The sequence below is a fragment of the Myxocyprinus asiaticus genome, chromosome 11, assembly GCF_019703515.2.
Source record: "Myxocyprinus asiaticus isolate MX2 ecotype Aquarium Trade chromosome 11, UBuf_Myxa_2, whole genome shotgun sequence".
Lineage (NCBI taxonomy): Eukaryota > Metazoa > Chordata > Actinopteri > Cypriniformes > Catostomidae > Myxocyprinus > Myxocyprinus asiaticus.
In genome coordinates, this window is record NC_059354.1 from 45,000,484 (window position 1) to 45,025,000 (window position 24,517).

General features: G+C 37.0%; 1 protein-coding gene across 3 annotated transcripts in view; it reads right to left on the minus strand.

Moving 5' to 3' along the window:
• The window catches only part of LOC127448106 (histone deacetylase 4-like), a 288,908-nt gene that overhangs the window by 100,920 nt on the left and 163,471 nt on the right, over positions 1-24,517 (minus strand). For 2 of the 3 annotated variants that reach the window (XM_051710401.1, XM_051710402.1), the window contains 5 exons: positions 14,689-14,933; positions 10,545-10,695; positions 8,142-8,231; positions 7,017-7,137; positions 3,505-3,623 (listed from right to left, as the gene is read on the minus strand). In XM_051710401.1, the coding sequence (XP_051566361.1) occupies positions 3,505-3,623; positions 7,017-7,137; positions 8,142-8,231; positions 10,545-10,695; positions 14,689-14,933 (726 nt within the window). The remainder of the gene's footprint in view (positions 1-3,504; positions 3,624-7,016; positions 7,138-8,141; positions 8,232-10,544; positions 10,696-14,688; positions 14,934-24,517) is intronic. The other variant, XM_051710403.1, reaches the window with a different exon arrangement.

A 24,517-nucleotide genomic window follows, 5' to 3' on the forward strand; every position in this document is an offset into this window, starting at 1 on the left:
AATACATCGTTTCAAAGCAGCTTTACAAAAAAAAAAAAAATCATGCATTAACAGAAAATGAAACTGTAATATCTATAAAGTCTTAGAGTGATCACTGTGTAGTTTAAGTATGATTGTAAATTTTGTATTATAAATAATTAAATAAGAATTGTATTTAGAACCCCAGTGAGCAAGCCGAAGGCGACTGTGGCAAGGAACACAAAACTCCATAAGATGTTGGTTAATGGAGAAAAATAACCTTGGGAGAAACCAGGCTCACTGTGGGGGCCAGTTCCCCTCTGGCTAACCAGCATGAGTATAATGCCAATATTAGTTATTTGTGTGCAGTGCAAGTCATGGTTTAAAATGAGTAAACTAAGTAAGTGTTAAGGGTCAGTGTTTATACAAAGATTTTGTATGAACTGTAAGATTAATGACTAATGTCTTTGAAGTTCATCCTGGATTAACTGCAGAAGTTCACATAAATGCATTGTCCTTTGTTAGGTGGCTGATATCGACTGATAATGCATTTTGCCGATACAGATAACTAAGGTGGCGGAAAGGGCCGATAACCGATTAATCGGCCGATTGTTTTTTAAAATCAATTTATAGAATGTTAAAAATGTTTCTTCATTCTATATTCAAATATTAACAAAATTAAGCTTTTTATAGTCTATATCACCAGATAAAGGCTTTTTATATATATTTCACCAAATAAGGTTTAATTAAAAATAAGGTTTAGTATTATTTACAATATATGAAACTGGAGAAACAATGTACAGTATGTGCTGAAGGGGCACACTTCAGTATAGACCCATTTTTCTTGGCATGCCCTTACTTCAATTTAAAACATTTAAATATATAATCAAAATAAAATATGCATTAAAGTGAGGATAAAAATATGGATGAATATTGTCAACAATGAAAGATTTAGATACAGCAAATCCCCACGAGGTGTCGTTGTAAGTTTTTATTTCACCTCTAGAGGGCACTGTAATACTGCAGAATCAAGCTGTTTTAACTGTAGAATCCTCCAGCGCCAGCCACAGAGGAACAAACTAAACTATCGGCATTGATTTTTGCAGATAAACGACAATCCCTAAAAGCAACTATCGGCACAGATTAAAGTGTAAAACTGATATATAGAGGTCCTGGGTAGCTCAGTGAGTATTGACGTTGACTACCACCACTAGAGTCACGAGTTCAAATCCAGGGTGTGCTGAGTGACTCCAGCCAGGTCTCCTAAGCAACCAAATTGGCCCGGTTGCTAGGGAGGGTAGAGTCACATGGGGCGACCTCCTCATGGTCGCGATTAGTGGTTCTCGCTCTCAATGGGGCGCGTGGTAAATTGTGCATGGATCGCGGAGAGCAGCATGAGCCTCCACATGCTGTGAGTCTCCGCGATGTCATGCACAACGAGCCACGTGATAAGATGCGCGGATTGGCTGTCTCAGAAGCGGAGGCAACTGAGACTTGCCCTCTGCCACACGATTATATATATATATCGGTCTACCTCTACTCAGCACCTCAAGTTTCTCCCTTACAATGACTCTTCAGCTGTCACAGAAACACAAACACAAAAATCATGTTTTAAATGTACTCTACATAAATATTTTTTAAATGTGTGTGACCCAAGTAATGTAATAAAAATGTGTAACTTAATTGAAAGTCAGTAATTTAAATTGATTACAAGAATTTAAAATGCAATGCGTTGCACTACTTTCGAGTATAAATGTAATCAGATTACAGTAACTAATTAGCAATTAATAACTTACTCTCAGTTAGCCAGGCGTTTGACTAGCGGCATAAAGTCTGGTCCAGTTGGCAGGTTATTCTACCCAAGAACTGCCAACTTAGAAAGAAAAAGGTCTGTTTGACTGACATGATGCGACCGATCAGAGTTCGTTTTGTTTATATGTGCCATTTACGGCTGGTTTTATCTGAAAAGGGAGGTACCGCAATAATTCCCCACTGTGGAAAGAGCTCTGCAACTTTCTTCCATGGAAATCAAAGGGTAGATGTTAGGCAGAACGCTAGCATTAGAGGGTAAGTAAATGATGACAGGATTATAATTTTTGAGAGAACTATCCCTTAAAGGTACAGTAGGGCTCTTTGATATGAGTAGAAGTGGAACATTGACCTTGTCCCTGCAGTAGAGATACAGTAGTAATGTACTCAGCATCTCCTTCACTGTAATTATGCTGGTCTCACCGGGACTCTGTACTGTATGTGCTACGGACTCAGGGCCGGCTGTATACTGTGGGTTCCTGACAGGCCCATTTCCAGGGTGATTAATGAGCACAGAGGCCTTACGCTACCTAAACCGACCTGAAGTGAGTGTGCAAAGGAAATGCCCTTGAGTGCTCTCCTGCAGCAGGGAGGGAAAGGGATATCGGCTCTTTAACACACACTCACTGGAGACCTAACAGTGAAGACAGTAATGTTGAACCAGTGGGGCACTGAGTCCATGACAGCCCAGAGAGCAATGCCTCCAATTTGGTCTATGTACAACTATACCCGTGAATCCTGAATCGCAGTAAACAAACTGCACCAAAACAGTTCAACAGCGGCCGCCTACTCTCATGACACACTGTGAATGACGCAATCGAGTGGGTCTACACACTCTCAAACGATACATCTGAATATATTGTAATAAATTTGGAATATATTTTTACTCTCCTTATAATCAACAAATTCAAATCAATGGTGAAATCAATGTGATTGCAGTTCATTCCCTCATGAAAGACTCCAAGTACACAGCCTTGTACATTGTCTTTTTGTCTGATTTTCTAATACTTTGCTTTAAATATAAGTATGTTGTGATTCACCTTCTTGCCTTAGAACGGCTTTGAAATCCCTAAGGAAAAAATAATTGGGAAAAATACTTCTGGAAACAAGACGGCTGAAACACTGGATGGGCACTATTTACTTGACTTTTCCAGTCATGGCTACTGGATATGGATTTTTAAAAAATAATTTAACTGCAATTTCTCCACTATGAAATAGTTTAGAACTGAGCATAACACACACACACACACACACACACACACACACACACACACACACACACACACACTCACACAAATAAATAAATAAATCCCAACAAAAATTTCTCTGACTTTTTTAGAAATGTAACTTTCCATAAAAAAATGGAAATCACAATTTTTAAATAATAATAAAAATAAAAAAATAATAATAATAATAATGAAAAAGAAAAAAATGCCATGACTGTGGGAACCCCTGTTGAGATCCAATAGCATTCCCATTCATCTCAATATGTGGTTGCTACCATCCATGTCATGGTGACTTCTCAACATTTTGCAGGAATTGAAAATAGACTATTATAAACGTGCAAGTTTGAGAAAAATGTTTTGTTTTTGTTTTTTTTTGTTGTTTTTTTTGCATTTACACATGAAAAATCGAGACTTCCCACAATCGCCAATGGAAGCAAAGTTTGTTCAAGATTTTTTGACATGTAAATACCAGCAACCTTAGTGAGAACACTGTGAGTGGAGAATGCTTTACCGGTCTTGCGTAGCGGGAAGTCATCTTTGGGGTCGTACATTCCCAACACCGGGTGGTTGTAAGTGGGAATCCCTGTTTGAGGTGGCGAGCTCTGGTCCAGTGAACTATGCTGGGTTTTCCTGTGGAATAAATCACATCTAGTGCTTTAATTTAATTAAAGTTAACTGATTTAATAATATTTATATTATAATGTATTTATTCATATTTATAAGTAATACTTATTATAATAATAATTCATAAAGGCTGTCAAAAGCTCACAAAAAATCACAACAAATCTTTAGATTTTTACACATGAGCGCATTCGCAAATTATGAATTAAGCAAAGAAAAAAGTATTCGGATCAGCAATCCATTTGGACTGCACTTGTTGTGAAACCTACATGCATATAAAGACAGCTAGACGAAGATTTCAGAAACAGTGCTCTTTAGTCGTTTCACTCGCACTTAAACTGGATCGCAATGCACAGAAATGCAGTTCTGCCTAACATAATATGAAAAATGTTCACTTGGCTGTTCTTACATAATAACATATGTTTTGCCACTGCTGTCCTCTGATGGACTTCTCATTAACATTTGTACAAATTACAATCATTTTCTGATCCAGGAGCATGTCTGACTATTGCTCTACTAAACAGTTCTTAGAAATCAAGGCTAATGCAAAGTAAATGACTTAACGGCATTAAAAAATGTTTTTTAATAATTTTATGTGCATTAACACGTTAACTTTGCCAGCCCTATAATTTATGTTTTTATTAATAACAAACCCGAACTCGAATTCGAATTCATCAATGAAAAACCGATGGTTGCAGACCTCAAGCTCGCATTATCATGTTGAGTAAATCATTAGAAATCACTGTTTGTTCACAGAATAAGACACGACTTGCGCCGCCTGAAGGTGCATTACAGAATGAAATTGCAGGATCTGTTTCTCTTTTTCACTTGTTTTTAAAAGCCACATCTGTAAAAACAAGCACATGATACCAGTCAAAAGTTTGGACTCTTTATTATTACTATTTTCCACCTTTTAGAATAATAGTAAAATCAGCGGAACAAAAAACATAAAAAAATAAAATCAAAAAAATAACGTAGTGACCAAAAAGTTAAATAAATCAAACTATCATTGTCTACACTCCAGCTCTGCACATTCTCTCAAGCAATTTCATGAGGTACCATCCTGATAGGCTTTTTAAACAACATTGAATTAGTTCCCATGTATGCTGGACACTTGTTGGCTGCTTTTCTTTCCTTCCCGCATCCTTCTATTTACCAACAAACATGCATGAGTATGACATACATACTTCCAAACATCGCAAATAATAAAAAGTAATGCAGTTAGAATTTGCCTTCAAAGCTCTGCAAAAACCAAATGATTAACTCCTCTTAAAGAAGGCAAAGAAAAGTGACTTGTGCTGCACTGGGGCGTTTGAGGTCAGCTGGCATCATCACAGACCCAAGTATTTAATCTGCCTATCTTCAGCCCATCTCAAACAGGATGCAGCGCCAAGAGCTCCACTGACCTGTTTGTATAGCACGTGCCAACTACAGAAATGACTTTTTGACCAACCCAAGTGCAAATGTATTAATTAATAAAATAAACTGTTGCTGGCAGTGTGGTGAATTCAGATTTTGTTCACCTGTCATCTTTGATCATTTGTGTAGCTGTGGAGGGTATTTTTTTTTTTTAACAGCTGCAAACTTGAGTAAACTTTAAAGTAAAAACATCAATTCAAACATTTTATGAATGTGTCCCTCTATAATCTAAGTATAGTAAAGAAAACTCAATATCTGCTGCTTTGTCGATTCTTTCAAAGGGTTTATGCATATTGTGACCTCCCTGACCATAGGATTCATCTTAAGTAAGTAATGTTATGGGTTTAATGCACGGTAAGCTCTATCAACATCACTTGTAGCATACTGTCTATTACCACAATTCATTTTTGGTATAAAAAGCAAAGATTGCTGTTACAGTAATTCACTTACAATGGAACTCCATGGGGCCAGGAAATAAACATTAAAGAACACAGTTTCAAAAGTACAGCCAGACGACAAAAGGCCCCCGGCATACTCACAAACAAGTTCTTTTGTTTTAGCATTCTGAGGTGCTGTTCTTCTCACCACAATTGTACAGAGTGGTTATCTGAGTTATCGTAGACCGTGTCAGTTCGAACCAGTCTGGCCATTCTCTGTTGACCTCTCTCATCGACAAGGCCTTTCCATCAGCAGAACTGCCGCTCACTGGATGTTTTTTGTTTTTGGCACCATTCTGAGTAAATTCTAGAGACTGTTGTGTGTGAAAATCCCAGGAGATCAGCAGTTACAGAAATACTCAAACCAGCCCATCTGGCACCAACAATCATCCATGCGATTATCTAATCAGCCAATCGTATGGCAGCAGTGCAGTGCATAAAATACCACAGATACGGGTCAGGAGCTTCAGTTAATGTTCACATCAACCATCAGAATGGGGAAAAATGTGATCTCAGTGATTTGGACTGTGGCATGATTGTTGGTGCCAGATGGGCTGGTTTGAGTATTTCTGTAACTGCTGATCTCCTGGGATTTTCACACACAACAATCTCTAGAATTTACTCAGAATGGTGCCAAAAACAAAAAACTCAATGGACAGATCAGAGCAGAGCACGTGTGATTACACATGAACCGGTCTCGAGCTATCAGCCGCACAGATCATCATAGACTGCGTTCCAAACAGCATAAAATCACCCTCCGTAGGGCACTTTGAATGGAGAACAATCATGACAGGCATGCTGTAAGATCACTTCAAACTGAATTTCCAATAAAAATTGCTTCAAATGTGAGTACCAAATGACCCTTATTTTTGAGCCATTCAAAGTGGATGGTAAAGACTTCGAAGGGATTGGGGCATAGGGGTGATCACTTCAGAATGGAACGCATCCATAAACAGCGCTGCGAGAAGCGCAGGCTGGGTCGCGGATTCTGCATTGATTGTTTGTTTTAAACCTCTATGAAAACCCATAATGTGTTGGTGATTAAACTAGTTTAAAAAAGCACTGTATTTTCCAGTAAGATCCTGATGAAAGGAAACCGTGAAAGAATTTCTAACTCATTCCCGCTGTCAGAATACTTTAATTTAGCCCAACATAAAAAAGGTGTTAGCGTTTTACAGATTCATTTAAAAATCAATGCTTTACTGTCAAGTGGGACAAAATGTGCATTATTATTGGAAATGTAATTATTTTTAATATTATTCATTTTTGTCCATATAATTTTCATTTTATAGATAAATTCCTATAAGTTCGCACTGGCGAGCTGTTACGAATCACTAAAACGAATTCAAAAACACCTTCGTTTTGGCCAGATTTCATTCTAAATGACGTCCCACCCGTTCTTCCGTTTCGTATGATGTATGCCAGGGTCTTTAAACGTAATGCATGTTAGCACAAGACTAATGTGATATAATCCCTTACTGACCTTGTAAATTTATATCCACTATGTCTAAGAGTATAAAAATCAATAACTAGTTGTGATACTCACCCATACCAGTAGCGTGGGTCATTAGGCAGGCAGTGGTTGAGGCTCCTCTGGGCCAGTGCTTTCTTCTTATTCAGGACAAACTCCTGCAACCTCATCTTCACCTCAGTGCTCGCCACAGCGCCTGTCAATCACACAACCAGGGAGGGATATTAACTTTTCCGCCCACCAGACACAGCAGCTGTTAGTGAATGCCCAATATAATGAGCCACTTATATAATTTACAATTTAAATGTATATAAAAATTCCCCTTTTGCGTCCAACTGGTATAGAATGACACAAGGGTGAGTAATTAATGACTATTCTTATTTACAGTATACTATTCCTTTAACCTCCTGATCCCCGAGCGTGATTGCTATGTGCATTTTTCATTTCCCTTTTTGATTTGTAGCCCCTAATAAACATGCAACAAAATAAAAATATATATATATACAAATTTGAGTAAATGGTTTTCCAAAAATGTATGTCCTCATATGGAGACAGCGGGACTAAGTTGTGAATTTTTTTAATATTACCTAGACATAGAAAGTCAGTTGATAAAGTTTTGATATGACTTTTATGCTACAATGTTTTTTTTTTTTCTACTTTAGCAACAAAATCTCAATGCTCTCTCTTTGCACTGACAAACAAACAAGTGATAGCCAGTGTTGAAGCATTTTACCATTCTGAAATTAGCATAATTAATTCTGATACACATAATGGTCAGCATCATTCAATCACTGCCAACCATGTTAAAATAAAATGTAGCGTTATAAATTATGAATCTACGTACTGATTACTACATCTGCCAAACATGTTGAGTGGTGCAAACATCCTCTGCAGCCTGAAAATGAACTTTTAGTCAGATGTTAAGAGTTACTGCACTTGGTTGCATAGGAAAGCTATAGGATGCTCCCTTGCTCCCTATTTAGCAAATGAATTAATCTCCAGTGTGCTGTCTGAAAGCAAGATTTTTAAGCTTAATTGATTTTCAATGCACATTAGGATTTCTAAGGAAAAGAAAAGCTTATTGTCCTCGTAAGTAGTCATTGAGTTTAACAGCATGCCGTTTCGTATCGGATGAAACTAGAGACTCTAGTCTTTTGACTCAAGCAGGTTTCAATGTAAAAACGTAATGAGGTTTCTTACCAGATGTAGTTTGTTGCCGTTTCTCCCAAAGTTTTGTCACATGACTCGGTACGTTGAAAGTTGAACCCTTTAATGACAGCCCAGAGTGTTCTAAACGGAGATCAGTTGGTTGAAATAAAATTAAATTATGCATAGCGTATAGCGAACACAAAACACAATGTCTGCAAAGGAGGACGCGGGGTCGCACGAGGTTAATGTCACTTAGCTGTGTTAAAATGAGCAGGATTTCTCTAAAAGCCTCAGGAGGTGGTTTAATGCATTTGCGTCCGTCAATTTCTTTGCCATTTCTAGACCCTGTAATTTGCTGTGCTGTAATTTCTCGTCCTAAATGGCCTTAAAAGTCTTAATGGTCTCTTCAGCGCGAGACACAGAAGATTGAAATGTCCCCAATTGATCACGACTACAAACGCTGACACTAGTTTCCTGGTGTCGATAAACAACTACTCCACTGGAGCCAGACACAGTATGGATATCTCTTTACACCCGAGAGAAATCGTTTCTTCATTTTGTCCTAAATAGAGAGGAAACTCTTTCAAGGCAATTCCACCGAGACTGGTCAAACAAAGATGTCTTTTATCTCTCTGTTGTTCTCTCTCTGAAAGAAACGCATCAGACAGATGAATTCTTACAGCTTTTCCTTCAGTTACCACCTTTCCCATCACCTGTAAACAAGTCCCAAGGGGCCACCATTGGCTTACGTACACATCCATGCCGCCAGTCAACACGCACGGCTCCTTGCATGCAACAGGTGACCAGAGTGTCAAAGACAATGGTGAGGTATAAAATTAACTTACAGGAACATTCCAGATAAGAATATCCAATCTGCAACCTTTTAGAAAATAGTCAGAAGCTTATAACTGACAACTAAAGGCCCTTGAGCTCCAAAAAGGAGGCAAATATTTGTTGTCAGCAAATGTCGCATATGGACTACTTTTACAGGGCTCCAGACTAAAAAAATGACTTTGTAGCCATTGGCTCCTAAACTGAAACTTTAAGGAGCCAAATGGCTGTTTTTAGTCGCCAAATCACAGATTTGCTCGATTTAGATTTTTTTTCCAAAAATAAGATAGAAAGCAGAAGAAAAGGAAGACAGCTGATAACCCATTAATCGAAGGTTTAATAAACAGTATATATAGTTGAGAAGATAAGTTTACATTCCCTTTTGTCTCATAGATGTTCACACCCCTTTCATAATTTATACAAATATAAGAGAAATTTTGTATTTTGTATTTTTTTTTTAGTACTGCTCTTTAGAATCTACATTACACATATTTATATAAAGTATAGTATGCATATAGTAGTGTGTTGTCTTCTTGAGCATCAATGAATTTTTGCACCTTGTGTAATAGTTGTGTATGAGTCCCTCAAAAGTGTCAAAAGCTATATATTAGCTATATATATATATATAAAATGTAAATTGTTTTAAAATATTGCCTTAGTCTTTCTTTACTGTTACTGGATGGCCCCAGACACAGAGACTGCAAGAGTGCAAATTGAATGAAATCCCAGATGCAGTTTATTGTGCTACTCCAATCCCAATCAATAATTACCAGAAGAAAAAAGGTAGTACACAATACGGGACTTTTAATTATAAAGAAGCCCGAAATACACATGGGACTCTTATTTTGAAATGTCTGCGCTCCCAGATGTGAGTTCACTTATGGCTGATTCGCTGAGAGCTATACTTGACCTGAGCTCCTGAGTTCACACCCTCAGTTCTTTTCGAGTGATTCATGAAAAAGACCCGGTTCAAAAGAGTCATTTGTTCACGACTCTCTCGCGCTGGGTTTGTTGTTGTGTGTGGTGCAGCGAACTCATCAGAAACAGAACGGGTGAAAATTGAAGCGGGACACACTGGTGCGCGCTCTAAAAATGCATTCAATAACTCTGACGAAACCGCATATGAATGCACACAACCCGACTGTCGCCAATGGCGACTAGATTTTAAATTATTGTCGCACTCGATTGTTTGTGTTACTTTTTAGAATATGATAAATGTGGTCATTATGAACAGGTGTAAAAGAGTTACATAAAGATTCAAAATAAAAAAATAAAAAAATAAAATTAACATGAAAAAAAATCATCAAAATCATCGCATTCAGGCTTGAATCAACATTTCCGGGTTAACTCGTCCGCTAATAAATGCAAGTCTCAAATGTTAACGAGGTCATTACATTACTTTCTACACAAAAATAAGACATTTAATTAAGTTGTTAATTATGGCTCAGCCTCAGACAGCCTTAGTCTACATTGAGTTAAGTATTAATAACTGTCATATTCATGCTTAACTAATGCATTATAGTGGACCATTATAATAAAGGGTTACCTCTCAATACCAGATGTAGCTTTGTTGGCGTTTCTCCCAAATAAATGTAAGTCTCAAATATAAATGAGGACACTCACTCTCTTGGCCACGTTCTTTGTTCTTGAGTAGTTGAAGCTTCTGTTCCCGCTGTTGTTTCTCCAGCTCTTGTTCCTGACGATGTCTCTCCAACTTTCGCTGGTGCTCCATAAGCTCCTGCTGATGCTTCAGGGCCAGAAGATCCTGCTGATGCTGATGAGAAAGACAAAATGCCACAATATTCAGCCTGGCATGCTAATTCACTGGACTTTTTTTTCTTTCTTTTTTTTCACTTGTCTTACAGTATACCTAGAAGTTAATGCCAAGTAAACATATGACAATTCATCAAAATTTCTTAAAATGTGCACAATCTTGTATTACAAGATTTAATGGATGTTGTTTATTGAAGTCTTGTCAAGGCCAATAAATCAGAGCAGTTAAAGTTAGGCCAGTTCATAAGTGTTTAAAACAAAAGGAAACTATTTGCTAATCAATATATTATATATATATATATATATATATATATCTTCACTCAAGTTACAGTATATTCTCTGAAAACAAGTCTTATATTACACAACTTTGATTCCCAAGTAAATGTATCTTGTTTTTAGAATGTTTAGATTTTTATAAAAATGTATTTAAATAAAATACTGAATTTATTTTTTTTATTTTTTTTTGTGTAGTGTAGTGTAGTGTAGTTGCAGCCATAGATCAAGCCAAAATGTTTGCATGATATATCACACAGGAATTTCACAAGGACGTACAAAAGTATGAGCGAGTCTCATGGAACTGGTTAAGAAAACGTTCTGGTCAAAAGTAAAGTAAAATAAAATACAATTATATAATTATATTTTTTACATTGTGACATTATTTTTGTGACAGTTATGCACATTTAACCTCAAATAACCACAATACAAAAAAAGGTCATTATGATATTCTCATTACTGCAACATAAACAAATGCTGTATTATTTAATATACTGTATTTAAAATGTGCTTAAATGTCCTGAAAGTAATGTCACACTGCACAAAATTTTAATGGTCCTAAATGCAGGCTTAATTTTCATATGCAAAATATAATCTCATTTGGTAACACTTTTAAGGGTCCACAATAATGCACTAGTTGTGCGTGAATAAGAAAGTAATAAATAATTAACTGAGAGCATTGTGAGGTAATCTTAGCCACAATATAAAACTTTGTCTTACTTTTGTGTGGAAGCCAACGTAATATATGCTCAATTGCAGAGATCCATCATAAATCGGGCCTGGGTAGCTCAGCAAGTATTGACACTGACTACCACCCCTGGAGTCGCGAGTTCGAATCCAGGGCGTGCTGAGTGACTCCAGCCAGGTTTCCTAAGAAACCAAATTGGCCCGGTTGCTAGGGAGGGTAGAGTCACATGGGGTAACCTCCTCATGGTCGTTATAACGTGTGGTTCTTGCTCTCAATGGGGCACATGGTGAGTTGTGCGTGGATGCCACAGAGAATAGCGTGGGCATCCACATGCGCTACGTCTCCACGGTAACGCGCTCAACAAGCCATGTGATAAGATGCATGGATTGACAGTCTCAGACGCGGAGGCAACTGAGATTCATCCTCCACGACCCGGATTGAGGCGAGTCACTACGCCACCACGAGGACTTAGAGCGCATTGGGAATTGGGCATTCCAAATTGGGGAGAAATGGGGAGAAAATTTAAATAAATAAATAAATAAAATCAAGTTTACTAAACAATAACAAGCCAGTAATTAAGGCTAATTAGTTTTGGCATTACAAAGCAGTTACAAATAAATTACTAAAATCTTCTAATAAAGACAACTTGACCCCCTATTCTAAAGTAAAAGTTTAACCTAATCAAGTTATTGGTTTATTTTCATTTCTTATGTGGTATGTTACATTATGACTATTTAGTATAGAAAATTAGACTCCCTGATCCAAAGTGAAACATTTACTTACACAAGTTATTAATTTGTTTGACATCAATTAGGTGTTTACAGCATTTTCAGTAAACTTAATGTTCAAAAAGTTTTACTGTAACTGAAACATGTGTAAAACAAACCAATAGCTTGAGTAGGTTAAAATTCCACTTTAGACTGGTTGTCTTTAATAAAAGATTTTAGTAATTTATTAGTAACAGTTTGTAAAGCCAATACCAATTAGCCTTAGTTACTGCCTTAATATTGTTTCATAAACTTGATATATAATCTTAGAAATAGAGCATTCATTACATTACTTTAATGTAATTAAGTTTAATTAAGTTGTAAATTATGGCTCAGATAGCCTTAGTCTGCATTCAGTTAAGTATTAATTACTCATTAATTACTTATTCATGCTTAACTAGTGCATTATTGTGGACCCTTAAAATAAAGTGTTACCTCTCAATTTTTATTTTGGGTTTAATATGCCCAGAACATTTCCTTGACAGGCTTTGTGAGAATCAGCCATTTATTCTGATGATTTTTTTTTCAAAGTTAACCAACTGACAGTTCCAAGCATGACTAGAGCCTGCATGCCACAATTTTGACTAGAAAATTACAGTGAGAATGATTCATTGGAAAAGACTGAATAGGAAACTGCTCTTTCACAATCTCTGCAGTTTGCTGTTGTTAAATGCAAAACTGCAGAAACATCCAATCTATTCTCTTTTTCTTTCATTAGCAACGTGTCACGGCGAAAGCACAGCATCCATCAAACCCCAAGCATTACCCGTTGGCCATTTAGCTCTGAGATTAGCTCTGCCTGCAGCCCGTGAAGCTATTTATAGCACGCTGAGGGCTGCTACGCTCCCATTGGCTAGAAACCCTGAGGTCTGCTGAGCTCACAGGCTCTCGGTGTTTCCCAAGGACAGACTTCCCATAGTGATTGCAGACACCCTTCGCCCAACCGCAAGAGTCCGTCCTCATTCCCCATTGCAGTCACCGGCCTTACAATGAGACCTCAGTATGAAAGCCAATGACAGCAGTGCTTGCCTCAGGAAACCTAAACCACATAGACGCAACTGAGGCCCGTTTACAAACTGCTCTGCATCAATCTCTCCAACAAACATTAAACGACCAAACAAAATTAATTCCTCATAACCTGTACGAATAAATGGAAAATCGAAGACAGAGGCGTGGGAAATCCTGAAGGAAGGGAGGAACGGAGAAGATGATGACTTTAGTAAGCTCCTTAAAGGAATAGTTCGGCCAAAATTAAAATGATGTCATCCTCACATTGTTCTAAACCTGTCTGCTGTAATGTTCTGCTGTCGAACACAAAAGAAGTATTCTGCAGAGAACTAATGGCGTTTGTTGTTACGACAAACCTTGCACGTTTTTGTAGACTTTTTGTAGAGCTTTGGCGGTGGGAAAGATTATCAGTCATTATTACACAGGTCTCTGGAATACTCTATTCTGATTGGTCAATCACACCATCCAGCTGCCTGATATTTCTGAATAATGACTTCACATCCAGGGACAAAGTGATATTTTACCGGTTATCTGGGTATTGCGATTACTCTTTCTTAATCTCGTAACCATCTGCGATCTTTCAAGAAAGCTTATAAAATAATTTCAACTCAAATCAATATTTCATGTCTATTTATTTATTGGGCCAGTAGTCATGTAATAAGCAGTATAATGAGCAGTCAAGAAGGTATTTTCGCTATTACCTGTTAACAGAACGCTGATGCACACCAGAGTATTCCGGCTGTTTCTAAAGACTCCGCCATTTCATAAGTAATTTTAATGCAAACTGATATTTTATGTCCATGTATTTATTTATTTATTCGGTAGGTAGCTGTGTAATAAGTGGGATAATGAGCAGGCAGACCAGCAGAACTCAAACGCAAACTGGAGGAGGAATGCAGCTATTTCTAGAGACTAGTTGTAGACTACAATACATGTAGTTATGTTGACAAAATTTATGGTGCTTTTTGTCCTTTTTGGAGCTTGACAGCCACGGTCACTATGAACTATTGTTGTGTGGAAAAGAGCTGCGTACAGATTCTTCACAAATTCTCCTTTTGTGTTAAACAAATAAATAACAACGTATGGGTTTGGAACAACATGAGGGTGAGTAAATAAATGACAGAATTCTCATTTTTAAATGAACTATTCCTTTAAAAGCAGGCAGAGACTGATAGGTGCTGAGAAGCTCATGACAGGAAGACAAGCACAGATGAATTCTCAAGGCTCGAGAGCGTTCAGTCAACGCTGTTCGCATCACCTTGACATGCTCCTGCAGCTGCGCTTCGTGCTGGCGCGAGAGCTGCTCGTGTTGCCGCTGAAACTCCGCGATGAGAAGCTGCCTCTGGATCTGCTGCTTCTGCTTAAGTGCGAGCAATTCCTGCTGTAGCTGCTGCTCACGTTGAGCCGGGTCTGTCGGGGTCAGAGCGAACTGGTGATCCACGCGCAGGTCCATGGGGATGGCAGAGGGGGGCTCTTGCAGTGGCAGAGCCGCACTCACATCAACTGTGGAAAGAGAGAGGAAGAGAATGAGTGGATAAATGAGAAAAATAGCGGTTTCAGAGGAAGAAGGGCGATTTCATGAGGATTCTACTTTGTAAAACAACAAACAAATCAAAGCAAATAAAAAAGAAATGAAAACATAGTTTTAAAAGAAAATACATTTTAGAGCAAAAAAAACCCAAAACAAAACAAAATACAAAAACAAATAAAAAATAATTTCAAAATAATTTTATTTTAAAAGATAACAAGAATTGAAGATATAACAAGGCCCCTTTAAGATTCTAATTTGTAAAACAAAAATCAAAGCCAAACAAATCAAAACAATAAAAACAAAAAAGAAAATATTTTTTAAAGATAACAAGAATTGAGGACATCAAAAGGCCCCTTTAAGAAGATTCTAGTTTGTTTGTAAAAAAACAAAAAAAAAAAAAAACCACAAAATTAAACAAATAAATAAATAAATACAATATTCTTCAAAGATTACAAAAATTGAGGACATCACAAGGACCCTTTATGAAGATTCTCAATTTTATCTGGCTGAGCATGGGTACAGATGCTTGTTCAGATGAGCACTACTGAAGAGGGCTGGGCGATATGGCTACAAAAATATATATATCTTTATTTTTCAGACTATTTATGATATTCTATATATATTTAAATAATTATGTATTAGCTCTGAAATGGTTCAAAAATGTTTTTTTTTTGTTTTTTTTTGTTTTTTAATCAGATGAACCATCACTTCTTCCAGCCATTGCAGCCAATTAGATTCAATATTTTAAAGGCATTAACTAAAAATCTATTTAGAAATAAAAATGCACGTTTCCCTAAGTTTTTCCTTGAACGCATGAATACAATTTCATTTAAATTTCTCATTTTAATTTATATGCACTTTTCAGTTTACATTTATATTCCATTTACAATGCTGCATAGTGGCTTAATAAAAAGCATTATTTACCTTCATACACTTATACATTGTCAGCAAAATCATTGCAATTATATTGTGAAAATTAGATAGATCATCCAGACCTACTACTGTGTGAGTTCACATGCGACATCTCAAATAATGCCAGCGGCATTGACTAAAAATCAATGACAGCAAGAAACAATTTTCAAACCAAAAGCAATTTTCTTTTTCACATCCCTGAAATAATGTGCATACACAGAGTACAATGCAGCATCTGCATCATAGCAGCCATCAAATCAACAATAAAAAAGAACTGCCATGTTCCTGGGACAGATCTTGGCAAGATTCACCACCAGCAAACACGGTCACTGGATTCAGGAAGCGCCCTGGCATGCAGCATTCACTTCAACCATGTCTCTCTGTCTCTCTCTCTCTTTCTTGCTCACATAAAAGCTAAATGTGAAGAAAACTAAGGAACTGAGCAATTATATTCCTTAGTAAGAATGCTTCTATTGAGAGTTTGAGTGGCTTTACGACCTTGAGTGTGCACAGGACCCAAATGGGTTGTGGCTTAAATGAGCAATGAAATTCAGCACGTGTAAGTAGGGCATCATCACATTAAATGGAATTTTAAATGTCATCATCACATTAAATGGCATTTTATAGCACTTTTTTAAAGCGTGCAATTAGAATAACCAGAAAATACATTTATAATTTGCTTGTTCAAGTTTTCCTGGAAGTCTGGAAACCAGAAATCTGTCGTCACATCAACAGAAACAAGTGATGGGCATTATGAAAGTAAATAGTGTCTGTCAACTGATAGAGATTTTTCTATACCGTTTATATCATTGTAGATACATTTGCATGGCTAACAGGGATTAGAATTGCTTTCAATTATTTACACATGACAACGATGAAGAAACATGGATGAATGCAAAAAGGCGTATGCTTAAATGTTTGAAATGAGTTTTGTAGACAAAAAATATAATTGTGCCACCATATTAATTTATTTCATTATAAAATTACAATTTAATTAAAAAAATAAAAGAATTGTTTTTGAAATTGATGACTTGGACCAAATAATAAAGAAAAGCAGCCACTAAGTGCCCAACATAGATGGGAACTCCTTCAGTACTGTTTAAAAAGCATCCCAGGGTGATACCTCAAGAAGTTGGTTCTGCAAATTCTAGGCAAAGGGTGACTACTCTGAAGATGCTAAAATATAACACAGTTTTGATTTATTTTTGATTTTTTTAGTCACAACATAATTCCCATAGCTCCATTTACATTATTCCATAGTTGTGATGAATTTACAATTATTCTAAAATGCAAAAAAAAAAAAAACATTATATATATATATATATATATATATATATATATATATAAGAATTCATTAAAAAGGGCATTTTTTTTTTACCCTCACATTTTGAATTTTGGGGGCATTTTTGCCCCTAGCACCCCTAAATTTGGCGTAATGCTGCATTAATTTATGCAGCTGATAATAATGGGACAATTTGCAGATTTCTATATATATATATATATATATATATATATATAATTCAGTTTATGTATGGACACAAAGGCTTAGAATACGTCTCTTTCATTCATATTTTTTTAATCATTTTATTTTTTACTGTTTTGAGTCTTTTGTTTAGCTCGAGTTTACCAATGTGACATGCAGTATCATTCAATTGTTATGAATAATTTTATCTTTTGTTTTGCACCCATCAAGTTTCTATGGAGCCCTTTATAGGACAGGGAGATAATTTATTTTCTAAAATAGTTTTTAGTTTCTTTGCAATTATTTGGAGTTCCCTCAGTAAGGAGCTTTATTAATCCCTTACAAAACCATGGTTTTACTACAGTAACAATAGTGCAACTATGGTAGTTGTAGTAAAACCATAACCACAAATTCTACCATGGTTTTAGTACAGTAAACATATTTTAACCATGATATTTGTAGAAAAACCATAGCTACCATGTTTTTATTTTGGCAGAATGGTTATATTGCCATTTTTGTATTTTATTTAGTATTTTTATTTTAATTTTTTTATTACTATGGTTTTACTACAATGTAGTAAAACCATGGTTAATTTTATAAATGAATAGATAAAGCTATTGCGAGGGAACGCAAAACCTTTTCAGAAAATAAATTCCCTCCCTGTCCTCTAAGGGGTTCCCATAAGTTTCAAATAAAAGAGAAAATAATAAAAAGATTAATAACCTTTCATTAGTAAACCTTTTAATTCACTGGACTATCCAAAAGCAGGCATAACAACTGTTATTTAATTTATCAACCATTTTTTGTTGAATTTCCAGCAAATTATATATACTGTGTATATATATATATATATATATATATATATAATTTGCTGGGCAGAATGAGTCACAACACATTTCTGTATCTTGCTGGCTCTTATGTCAGGCTCAAACTAGGCCAAGGTGAACAAACCAGAGTAGTCTGCAATAAATAGCCTCCAAAACCATACTGCGTCCGGGATGGCTAGCGTGGGACCTCTCCATGAGTGCAGGGACATAATGAATAGGACAAAAATGGAGGATAAACACTGACCACATTCATGCTTGAAGTGTCAGCTTCGCTCACTGTACGTCACGATGTCCCAAATGCCACGAGTTCAAGGATGGCCCTTTGACCCCACAATAGACCAAACAAAAGTGCTCAGCGGAAGCCCTGAGGCCACACAAAGGCAAGTGTCAAAGGCTATTTGATATCATGGAATAAAGACCTCGCTTTCATCCAGACCAAATCACTTCATAAAATGATATTTGTGATGCAAAACCTGTTTCACAAAGACGACGTTGATGCCCAGTCCCTAAAACTGACCGTTATGCTCCTTGGCAGCCTGCACTCAGTAGGACGGGAAACAGTTAACAAGTGAACAACTTCCTCTACATTTGCTTTGCATAAATAAGCGATAGGAGTGCTGTTTATCGGTGCCTTTGCCGACAAGAGACAGGCGAAACATATTTGCATTCGATGCCCAGTCCAAACAAAACCCAGTGGCCAAACACAAACAACTATTAACAGTAATTAACATGCAAGTGAACGCCACAGCACACCGCACTAGCAAACCAAACAGAACTCTAATTGAATAAATAAATACCACTTTGAATGTCTCCCAAAAAAAACCAAGACAGACCAAAGTTTTACACTCTTGCAAATGCTCCCATTATAATCAATGAAGCTGTTCTTTTTTAGCTGTTTCTCCAGAACTCATTTTCTCATACACTCCAAAGAGACGTAAAACATTAAACATGAATCTGTGGATCCGACTGCTCATAACCCGCTCATTAGGATCGGATGTCATTACTAATAGGTCTGTAGACTAATTTAAACACCTCCGATCCAGCACTGCATTCATACACACAACAGAGTTGTCTGTGATTGGTTAAAATGCTCAAATCTATGCATACTATGCTGTAATCTATGCATTTCATGATAAGATAAAGAAATGTTCTGGTTTTAATACAAGTTAAGCTCAAGCAAAAGCATTTGTGGCATAGTTATTAAAATGGAAGTGAATGGGGCCAATCCAAAACATTAAAATACACTCCATTTCAAAAGTTTTCTCACAAAACATAAACATTATACAAGTTACCATGATTTTATTGCAATAAAATCAGGGATCTAATAGCGTTACGGTGTATACCAGATTGCAGGGTTTGCCGGCATTACGTCGCCATGACAACAGAGTATAATATTGGATACAACTTTACACAGATAAGGTTAGTAAACAATTTTATCAGACTAAAATCATGCTAACATGTGTAATGTTTATGTTTTGTGGCTATATTTTTTGATTTTAGCGTTCTGAAGCTTTCAAGTGACCGAGCAGTTGAATTAGCCACGCCCCCTCATTCCAAAACCCCACCCTCCAAAGATAACTTTGAGACCAAAACCGAGCAAAAGAGCAGCATTGTTTGTTCCTTTGGCTGTCAAAATCAACAGTGGCACAATAGCGCCCTCAGCTGACAAACATTATGAATCATAGCCTGAATGATCCGCTTCAAATACATCACTATGAGAACGAGCAAAATGATTGACAGGTGACAAGCGTCAATGTCTGCGGTCCGCAGGCACATTTTTGTTTGCTGTTTACAAAGTCAACAGCTGTCACAGAGACCGGTGAGATATCTCAGGACACTTATTTTATTTATATCTTTAAGGGAGTAGGAACATTTTTTGCAAACTTTTCCATGAAAAAAATTGCTTACAGCAGCTTTAATGTTCATGGAGTGGCCCCATTCACTTCCATTTTAAGTGCTTTACTGCAAATGATATTTGCTGCTTCTTTTTTTCTGTTTTTAAGTAATCAAGGGACAAGTCTAAATTATCTTTTCGCAGTAATCAACATTATGCCACACATGCTGTCGATTGAGTTTAGCTTGTATTGAACCCCAAAACGGCATTTATCTTTCTTTTCCCTTTCTATGAAATCCATGAATCAACCAGCCCTGCACCCAAATCCAAAAAGCCACCCTGGATCAAGCCAAGCACTCTAAAATCCACCCAGTCGGCACCCCTGCTTCAGCGTGGAGGGTGTGCGGAGGTAGTATCAGCCTTCCCTGGGAGTTAACTCCAGATGCAGTTTGTTTACTAGGGTAATTATTTCAGGCAGGGAGGATTAGGTGACATTTGCGTTTGGAGTTTGTAAACCGGCGGCCGGGGCTAATCCCAGTATTTGCTTTGCTCTCTGAGGATAGTCGCTTGGCCCACACTTAGGGAGACTATTTGGACATTAATAACAGCCAGGGCACGGCGTGCTACAGTTAGGGAACACTTTGGGGATGTTTATTTGTGCAATGTATTTCTACCCAATTAGAATGATGCAATATAAGTGTATCCCTGCAACATTCATTCTGCAAAAGGGGATTTGCTGACACGCAGAGTCAACATGCACACGAAAGTGCACCCACGCAATCTACTGCATGGACTGATGGAGATTGATTCACCAAGGCCATGAATGCAGGGGCCAACCGTTACACCATGTACCTTGTGCAGAGTGATGCATCCTGGGACAGCAAGCACTCTGCACTGCTATCCATCAGCAATGCATCACATTTAAATCAGTCGCAGGAAATGAGTGCAGGTGCAGTCCAAGAGAGGGCATGTCCTAACGCACCTAATGCGCTAATATTGTCCTGTCTTAAACAATAGCATCCAGATCGACAATGCTTACTAAAACCAGACAGAAATTGTGGGCAGGTCCACATGAAATCAGCACGCACAGACTTCCGCAACAAGCTCTGCATTTTACCACTGAATTTAGCAGAACTGAAAGAGCTGTCATTCATAAAGTTCTTCACATCCCCCGACTCCAGCATGTTATTTTAAATATTTTGGCTAATTTGGGGGCCTGGGTAGCTCAGCGAGTATTGACACTGACTACCACCCCTGGAGTCACGAGTTCGAATTCAGGGCGTGCTGAGTGAGTCCAGCCAGGTCTCCTAAGCAACCAAATTGGCCCGGTTGCTAGGGAGGGTAGAGTCACATGAGGTAACCTCCTCATGGTCGCTATAATGTGGTTCGCTCTCGGTGGGGCATGTGGTGAGTTGTGCGTGGAGGCTGCCGAGAATAGCGTGAAGCCTCCACATGCGCTATGTCTTCGCGGTAACACGCTCAACAAGTCACGTGATAAGATGCACGGGTTGATGGTCTCATTCGCGGAGGCAACTGGGATTCGTCCTCCACCACCCGGATTGAAGCGAGTCACTATGCCACCACGAGGACTTAGAGCGCATTGGGAATTGGGCATTCCAAATTGGGGAGAAAATAATAAATAAATAAATAAATGATATATATATATATATATATATATATATATATATATATATATATATATATATATATATATATTGGCTAATTTGATCCTGCTCTCAGATCTTTAGTGACCCCGGGACCTCATTCCACCCCCTGAACCTCATCTATGTACCGCTGTTTTATTTATTTATTTATTTTTTTTTATTTTAAATACACCTCTTTAGTGATCCTCAACCTTTCTCTTCTGAATAGTGAAAAAAAGAAGAAGATTTTTTTAAACTTTTTCATTTATTTTTTTATCAGGATTCCCATATATTTTGATCAATAAATTTGAAAGACTTTTCCAGATTTTGTGATTACTGGACAAGGATTTAAATGCAAGTAATTATTAAATTACTAATATTTAAAATATATATTGTATATTTAAAAAAAAAAAAAAAGTACAAACAGAAACTTCTAGCTGCTTTAATACTGTAAAAGTATATTCACTATTTCAATTGAAATTTCAATTACTTTCAATGACATTTTAGTATTTTATTAATTTCCATGACTTTCTGAGGCTTGGAAAAGTCATCACCATTGTAAAATTTCCTTCAAGGTTTTCCATGACTGTTGGAGCAGGGATATTTTACACTTTAAAGAAATATTCCGGGTTCAATACAAGTTAAGCTCGATCAAAAGCAGTTGTGGCATAATGTGGATTACCACAAATTGTCAAAATTTTGACTTGCCCCTCCTTTTCTTACAATAAAAAAATAAATAAAAAAATCTGGGTTACAGTGAGGCACACACAATGGAAGTAAATGGGGCCAATCTGTAAAAATAATAAAAAAAATAAAATAAATAAAATAAGTTTCAAATGAAAAGCCACAAGACATAAACAACATGCGTTTTAACGTGATTTTAGTGTGATAACATCGCAAACTTTTCTGTGTAAAGTTATAGCCAACTTTACAACTTTGTTGCCATGATGATGGAATGTCAACAAACCCTAAAAAGACTGTAAAAATAACGATTTAAACAACATTACAGTTCAAATAATACATGAGTTTTAACAGAAGACTTATTTTGTGCTTTTAAAAAATTATAAGCTTCACATTTCTGCCTTTAAACCCTCCAAAAATAGGCCACATTCACTTTCAATGTAAGTGCATCAGTGTAACCTTGGCTTTTATTTTATTAATTTTTTTAAAGAAAATGACGGACACATTTAAAAAAAAAAAAATTGGGTAATGAACGTTATGCCACAGACGCTGTCGATTCAGCTTAACTTGTATTGGACCCGGAATAATCCTTTAAAACGCAAGACACTGAATGAAACTTTAAAACAACTAAAACTTCATAAAAAAATCAAACTATAAATAAAAAGCTTATCTTTTCCTTTATATTTCCCACAAACTGCACACACAGGCCTTTCCAGAAAAGTACAGTGCCGCTCCGGGCCCTTGGCCAAACGCTTCTCTCTACAGGCCAGCGTCCACAGCTGACCCATTGGCCCATGTTGGTATACCGATGATAATGAGATGTTGAGGAAGCATCGGAGCTGCGTGCTGTTTGCGTCAGCAAAGCCCCGGTTTTCCGCAGGCCATGCTCGGACAAATAGAGGAGCATTTGTTCTGTACCATAGATACGGGCCACACTGACGATCACAGATCAGTGTCTACAGCAGAGTGGAAAATCTGGAATGACTAACTTCAGAGTGAGAAGAGGAGAGGAGGTCATTGCAGTAACGCCTTGAGTAGTCAAGTCATGTAACCAGGATGTGTGAGAGACGATCTTACACACATTTTGCATAAAAATCGATGAGTAACGATTTTGCTTGGATATTATGAATCAGGTGTTCAAATGAAAGATACCTTCGATTAATTAGGCACATGCCAGCTGTCTTATTTGGATTTCAATTAACTGGAACATTGCTTTAATTGGGTTATGACAATCGGGTTAACGTGTTTACATAATCGTAATCGCATTATTCCGTGTCAAATTAACCAAATTTGAGACTCTTTACAGAAACTTCCCTTTTTGTTTTTGTTTTTTTTGGTTAATGCTTTTTCTGAAGAAAGATAAACATAATTGATGATTAAAGCCAAAACATGAATTTAGTAATTCATTATTTTGTTGAAGGGGGTCAAAATGTACACCTACGATTTCAGAGCAAAAATACAGGTAAAATAAAAACCTATGAAATGTGGCAGCATAAACTATTATTTTAAAACAAAGATAGGCAGGTTGACTTCAGCACCCATTTTTGTATCATATCCCAATAATATGTGTCAGTGTTACCAATAGAAACCAGTGCTTGCAGCGGGGGGATATTTTGCCATAAAATATGATTATTTATTACTGTACACTAAACTGTCAAACACACGCTCAAAACATCAAACAGGTTGGAAAGTTCTTGAGTAGAATATGAGAAATATTGTGTCACTCTCATACCAAATATACAGTATATCGAGTAAAAGTGCGTTTTCGCTTGTAACGTAACATAAACAGAATATAAAGATGTTCTCAATTATAACAATGCTCCCGAGCCCAAACACGATGTGATACGATTCAACAATTTTATTATAATTTTGGAGAAAATGTGATGCTACAGCAGATATCTTTTTTTTATCATGCTGGGGGATCGTCTCCGGTTACAAAGCAGACCAATCACTGCGTCGACGCAAAGCTTAGTTAGATTATTCGAGAGGTGCACTTCAGGCTACAGCATAGGCTACGCCGTAACTTGATGCAGAAGTATAAATTGGCCTTTATGTGTGCTGTGCTCGGAACAGAGCACTTAAACTGCAGCCCTTTGCGGTTTAATAATGGTTTTTGCATTGTTTCATGGCACATGCTCTTTTTATCTCATCATATTCAATTCAGACTGCAAGTTCACAACTTGGGTATCGTTCTTTT